This window comes from Melozone crissalis, unplaced genomic scaffold, assembly GCF_028551555.1.
Source record: "Melozone crissalis strain CALT ecotype California unplaced genomic scaffold, PUWL_Pcris_2 ptg000027l_1, whole genome shotgun sequence".
Classification (NCBI taxonomy): domain Eukaryota; kingdom Metazoa; phylum Chordata; class Aves; order Passeriformes; family Passerellidae; genus Melozone; species Melozone crissalis.
The window spans coordinates 3,230,049-3,237,060 of NW_026535805.1; the positions used below are offsets into that span (position 1 = coordinate 3,230,049).

The 7,012-nt window shown below is 39.4% G+C and overlaps 1 protein-coding gene across 14 annotated transcripts in view; it reads left to right on the top strand.

The window, feature by feature from the left end:
• ESRRG (estrogen related receptor gamma) overlaps positions 1–6,791 on the top strand; it is a 368,263-nt gene extending 361,472 nt beyond the window's left edge. For all 14 annotated transcript variants that reach the window (XM_054279749.1, XM_054279743.1, XM_054279742.1 and 11 more), the window contains one exon: positions 6,472–6,791. In XM_054279749.1, coding sequence (XP_054135724.1) covers positions 6,472–6,716 — 245 coding nt within the window. In that variant the 3' untranslated portion in view covers positions 6,717–6,791. The remainder of the gene's footprint in view (positions 1–6,471) is intronic.
• The last annotated feature ends 221 nt before the right edge of the window (positions 6,792–7,012 follow it).

A 7,012-nucleotide genomic window follows, 5' to 3' on the forward strand; every position in this document is an offset into this window, starting at 1 on the left:
ATAGTCATCTTGTTAGTGTTTGAATTCATGATTAAGACATATCTATCTTGACTGGCCATAGATATAGAGGTATACATACCCAGACACACATAGTGGTGTGTTAAGGGTTTGTTACCAGTCTTTTTTTTGACAAATATAAATAGCAAGGTCTTAACTCTGTCATTTTGTATAGAGAATAGTACACCATAGAAACAAATTTTTAGAAAAGGAAGTCACCACCATAGTCAAAGTTTTCATGTTCCTTGCAAGCAGTTTATTCATCATATTCCATTTTCTTGTAATCAATTAGATGATACCCACAATTCTTAGGGAAATAAATAACTGTTGCCAGTTGCTTAATGCTGGCATTAGGAAATGGCAGCCTAGTTGATCAGTGGTTAATTAATGTTTCATCAGTGGTTAATCGTATTTTTTTTTCTTTTTTTCTGGAAGCTACTCATAGTAACTGAGTAACTTGAACCTATTCCTCACTTAGTTAGGGAATAAGCAGATTGTATTTACATGTTAGTAGCACGAGAGTCACAAAGGGCAAGAAACAAGGCCAAACTTAGTTGCCCTCAATGGGAATTGTGGTAATTTCTTATAGTGAATAAAAAGTACTTGGAAGTCTTCATTCAACATTTTCTTTTAGTTGGTGTCTCACCCCCAGCTCTATCATTTGAGTTCCCTTTTTTCCAGGCTTTATTAGCCTCATAGTGTAGGGTCTTAAGCCAGTTCATGATGTGCTGTTTGTTCTGCTTTGAGGCAAATATTCCTGTGTTTAATGTCCTCACTACCTCTCCTAGTGGAAAATAAGCCATTTCAGGAATAAAAGAGAAAATGTTGGTTTACTATGTATTAACTTCCTTGTGCCAGTGGTTTTAGTTCACTGCTAATCCAGTTAGCCCCTGAAATAAAGTAATTCTATGAAGTAATTCCTTTTCTTACTATGCCTTCATTTTCTACTGTGTTTTAAAAACTGTTTTGAGGCTTCAGTTTTTATCTCTTCTGAAAAGTAGGCCAAAGCAGGGCAATCCAGACTAAGGCCTCAGTCACTAAAATCAATCACACAAGCCTTTGTTTTCAGTTTTCACTGCCTGTAATTCCTATGGACAAGGAATTCTTAATTTATTCCTCTTTCATTTTCAGCATCTATTCTGATTGAAGTGTCCATTTCCAATAGAACATTCCAGATGTCAGACCATTTTTCCCATATTCTTTTGTCAGGGAAAATACTCTGTTTGCCTCTGTGCTTGTCTCTTAGCCTGACCATGCAGATCCCAGCAAACAGCTCTGCTCAGGGTAAACAGGCAGGTCAAAATGAAGTATACTTGTTTACCCAACACAGGGAAGACCACAGTAAGTGTCTGGGGTAATTTCAGCTCTGGATGGAAAAAGGACAGGAATTCTTGCTGGATGAGGGAACCAAGAACCTGGTTTGATTTGCAATTGGCCATTTCCATGGGTTGCTTCTATCTTAATCAGTATGCTTTTCAAAATGTCACTATGTTGTGTTTCTCATAAAAATACACAGAAACACAATGTGGGCAAGCCCTTAGTATTCTTGTGCAAATCTGGCACGTGTTTCAGGGGGAGAGGAAGGGATTCTGTAGTTCTGAGAACAATTCACCCATTAATAAACACTGCAGTGGGTTTTCTGGGGTTTTTAGATTAGCAGTACACTCTAGATAAAAAATCTCTTTTATTTGAGAAATAACACAGATTAGGATTTTTTTCATCCTTACAGAAAGCAGAACCATTTTGCTTTTTGTTCTTAATCTTGATCCCATCCAGTTCTTCCAGGATCCTACAGCTTTCTACAGGGATTTCTCCAGTTGAGTTTGTGAACTGCTCAGCTGTATGGAATCAGAAACATCACAGCAGTTGCTGTATTTCAAGCACTTACTGGTACCTACCTCTCCAATGGGGTTTACCAGCATCTTAATGTGTGTATTCAGTGCTGCATGCTCCCTGCTGCTTGATTCACTGGCCTATTTTCTTTTTGCTGTCTGAATTTTCTGACATGAAGAAACACTTCACATAAGACCTCTGATTTTCTTCCACTTCTAAGTGATGTTATATACAAAATATATAGATACCAGCCTTTAACTTTCCTCAGAGCAGGGTTTTGAGAGGTTTCCTTGCCCTTAGGTCAGGTGCTTTCCAATTTTTAGCGAGTTGTCACCCTCTGTGATGTGTTCTAATTGATTCCTGGGTGGCTGGATGTTTGTTTGCTGCATTTGAGATGAAGCTTGAATTTTAAATGAGGTAGATTGTAATCTGAGTTTCTGTCTGGACCTTAAGGTGTTTTTCTTGAATGAGGTCTCCAGTTTTCTCCTATTTCTGTGCAATGATCTGATCAGTCAACTGCACAGAAGAGGTACAATTCTGTTTTCCCAAATTGTAATGGTGAAAGAAGGCATTTGCAAGGATAGAGTGAGATCCTCCAAGCAGAGCTCAATGAGTCCATGTCCTCATTTGTTGATCTCACTCTCTCCCATGGCAGCTTTGATCAGGAACAACTTCTTCCTGCCAGGGAAATCCCATGTACTCAGCACTTGTATCAACAAGTGTTCTGTTTGTCTGTCTTCAGTTTCACCAGCCTGGGATCATGTTTTTTGCAGGGCATTTACCATCAAATTCTGCTGTCTTTCAAATGACACTTTGAAATTACACTGTTTAATTTCATTATTTATACAGGCACTGGTTTTTAAGTGTGTTGCATCTGGCTATAGGTTTCCTCTGGATATTACCTGTGTGGTATGTAACTATGAATTATTCAGACTGGCTGCAAACCCACTTAAAAAAAACCCCAAACCAACCCATAAACAAAAAGGTTTTTCATGGTATAGGAAGAACATTCAAACTCACTTATAGTTCGATTTCATATTTTCTTTGGAATTCTTTCTTTATTTCCAGACTGTCACACAAATTGTCTGTGTTTCCTTAAATTATAGTGGTTCTTGATGACTTCGCTGAAGATTGGGTTTATCCCAATACATGAGCAGTATTTAGCAATGAGTTAACCTGCTCTGAATTCACTTCTACATCTGCCAGTCTGTAGTTACTGAAGAGATTTCTCTCTTTTATTTTTCCTCCTCTTTTCCCCATGGCTAGTTCAGCATTTTCAACCATTTTCCTTATTTTCAAAGGCTTACACCTGAGGGATTAAGATCTACATTCGTTTAATATCAGGAATAAAGGGGAAGTTCCAGACTGCAAGGCTAAAACTTGAAGAAGGATTTTTGTAGAGATTAATATTTTCCTGAGCAATCTGCAAGCTGAATCATGGTCTAATTAAATAGCACAGATTTATTGAGTTTGCATTTAAACATTGGCAGACCCTAGAATGAGTACAGCTGAAACGAGTTTGAATCTTTTCTGTAAATGGGGAGTTAAATTATCATAGTAATTTGATTACATAATTTTTAAATCTTTCAAGCTAAATCACCATTTTAAAAGAACAGTTTGAAGTCTTAATCACCACTGGAAGTGCCCCTATCTGCTGTTTTTTCTTACCCCATTCCTTGTGACCAAATCTGTTCCCCAGGGCACAGCTTCCTGAACTGCTCCATGAACCACCATTTATTTGGGGGAGGCAAGCTGGCTGGGCACGTTCTTTCCAGCTATTAAATTAATTTCAAAGACAGCAACAAATACATTACATGCTTTATTACTATTTCTTCTCCATTTAAATAATTGCCCTGTTTACCAGAGGGATAGTACACAATCATCCCTGCGAGGAGGAGGTAAGAGCCCTTGTGTTTGCATGTTTTCCACACAGTGGAAGAGTTTTAAAGCATCAGATGTAGTAGCTATGTCAGAGGGCAGGTTTTGATTCCTTTCTGGGGGGTGTTCTGTTCCCTCCTCACTCACTTTCATTATAAGGAATAGATATTCCTAATGCTGCAGGCCAAATTGCTCTCCAAACTGCAGAGTTAAACATCTTAGGCAAATTTCACCTCTGTGGGAAAAATACATTTAGTCTGGACTCCATCCGTCTATTTACAAACTTACAGTCACTGCTACTGATTCTTGGCAAAACCAGACCAGTTTGGTAAAGGGTTATAAACTAAACCTTTGTAGTCACATTCTCAAGAAAGACCTGTCCCCTTATGCAACATGGTGCAAAAAAACCCTAAAATGTAATGAGAACAGTCAGTCTTTGACTCATCAAGGATTTGTTGCAGACAAAATGCTCCTATTTGGTTCCCCAGCAAATTGGCCTTGGCACTGTGGATCTGGGGAGAGGAGGAGAAGGTGTGTATTTTGTGCACAAACACCACCTGGTTTATGGAAAAATTACTTGGAGCAGCAGATTGTGTGTTCTGTAGCATAGCAGTGAATATCCAAGGACTTGGGAAAGAGTTAGGGAGTAAAGACAACAGTGTTTTTGGAGATTGCATTCCAAATTAGGCCTGGTGGCTGCACCCTGTGCTTAAGACATCAGTCACGTCTGTATGTGTGTGTTAGCATGTCTGTATCGATTACATCTGTTTGTAGGACACAGAATTCAGGGCTTTTCTCTTATTGACACAGAATTACTGAATAGAATTACCATATTAGAAAACTATCAAAAATGTATGGATTCAGGGAATGGTCTCACATTAATTAGAACTAAATTTTGCTAGAAGTAATATCTGCCTGTCATCCTTTTCAAAGTGTTGTAACCTTTTTTGTCCCTAAGAGAAATTTCTGTGTTTGTGCTTTCAGCACAGTGCACCTTGATGTGCAGCATCACATCCCAGCAGTGTATGTTTTAGCTGCATGCTTCTTAGAGCATGTATTCACTAAGACTCAGAATTATTAAACATGTAAAATTCCCATAGGACTCCATTATGTGTAATTAACAGATAAACTGTCATCAGAATCAATAAAACGTGCTAAATGATCCAAACTTGTATATAATTAAGTGTCTGTTTTAGAGCGGGAGCTGTAACTTTATTTTTTTTTTCCTTTTCAATTTGCACATTTGTTGTGACAATAAGAGCTGGAACATTTTTGTTAACCTGTTACTTACTGGTTTGTGTTTCAGTTTACATGTTTGTATTTGAAAGGAGACAGGTATTTACTATCTGGCCTAATTACCTGACAAAACAGTTGCATGTCAGGTTTTAGGAAATTAATCTTAGATGCATCTTAATTTTCTGAATGTAATTCAGATATTTGAAGCACGTGCAAAAGTTGATGTTTAATCATCAACAGGGTAAAACATCAGCTCTGTCAAATACTGATCCAGAGCATCAGACTGCTGGTTACAGGTCATGGAAACAGCAGTGGAAGTGGGTTCCTCACCATCCAGCTCCCCAGTTGTTATTCTGTCTGTGAACAAGGGGTTCATTCAAGCCTGTCCCTGGGGCTTGTACCCCTTTGCAGCAGTGGTATTTTCATGTGGTGCTTTATTGGCTCTGTAAGTCTGTTGACCATACCAATTTTGGTGGCTGATAGGGGCTGTTTGGTGGCCTCTTTCACCTACAGCTGTTTTTCCTTACTTGCATTCACCTCACTTTGGACCACATCAGGGTTTCTTTGGCATTTATGAGTACATAAAAGTCAGAGAATTAGGGCTGTTCATCCAAAGTAATCTCAGCATGGTCCAGTAACTGCGTGTTCTCAGGGACATCTTCACTTTCTGTATCTATCCAGTTGAGGGGTTTACAGTTATTTCAGTTAGATATTTTCTCTTTATTTCACACTTCCATTGCTTTAATCTTTTCAGGTCACGTAGCAGTTTAGTTTAGTTCCTGGTGTGTGTTGCGTCTGGGCTGTCACTCAATACTTACACCACCAAGGCATCTCACCTGCAAAGGTGCAGGGCAAGGTGTTTGCTTTGAGTCTTTTATAAAAAATGCAAAACCCCAACACTAACAAGATAAACCTCTGTCTGTGGGGGTGGGAGGGAAGGATTACACCTTGTAGGAGATGTTAGCTTCACTGAACAAAAGCTGTTCAGGAACATGCTAAGTGTTGTCTGTGTGTCTGAGTATGCCTGAGGGAGAAAAAATTTGCTAAACCTATCAGGAAATCCCTTCAGACCAGCATTTCCCTTGTTTTGGTGCCGTGGTCCTAATCCCACAGTCAGGATTTCTGAGTACTGGTGATGTCCATGGCTTCCAAGTGGGCAGCCTGACACAGAATTTTGCTGAGCATTTCCACAGTAGGGCATCCTTGCTTTATCCTTGCTTCCACTCCTTCAGCCCCTTGGCACTGTCATTCCTTCAAAGCAGTAACCCTACAGATGGTTTGGGGAGCACTGAGGGTGACTGTTTCACTTATGTTAGGAGGATGAGGAGAAGAATTACTCACCCAAGAGTTAATTGTACGTTTGTAGTTCCTCAGCATTTCAATACACTTTCCTAGAGGTCAATACAGAAATTAATGGGTAATTATCTTCCCTCTTTGTGAAAGAGGATGGGCAGAGCCAGTGAAAGTGTCGTTATCAAACTCGTGGCGCACCAGACTGAAACCTCCTGTTGCTGCTTTGTTTTGCAGACTCAATGCACATAGAGGATGTTGAGGCAGTGCAGAAACTTCAGGACGTCTTACACGAGGCTCTGCAGGATTACGAGGCCGGGCAGCACATGGAGGATCCTCGGCGTGCAGGCAAGATGTTGATGACTCTCCCGCTCCTGAGGCAAACCTCCACCAAGGCTGTGCAGCATTTCTACAACATCAAACTGGAAGGCAAAGTCCCCATGCACAAACTTTTTTTGGAAATGCTGGAGGCCAAGGTCTGACTAAAGCATCATGGGCTTCCCCATCATGCACGTTTTAAAAAAAAAAAAAAAAAGAAAAAAAAAAGGGAAAATAAACAGGATAATAATGGCAAAGAAACTTAGTGTTTAATTAAGGAAAAAATGACTAAATGACTGCACTGATATTTAGCAGCAAGACTGTGAAGCAGCTTTCAACTTTTTCTTCTGTGTCTTTCTGATGCAGTTTTTTCTTTTCCTTTTCCTTTTCTCCCTTTTCCTTTCTGTTCTTTCCTTTCCTTTTTTCCTTTTCCTCTTTTTTTTTTTCCTTTGCTGCTGAA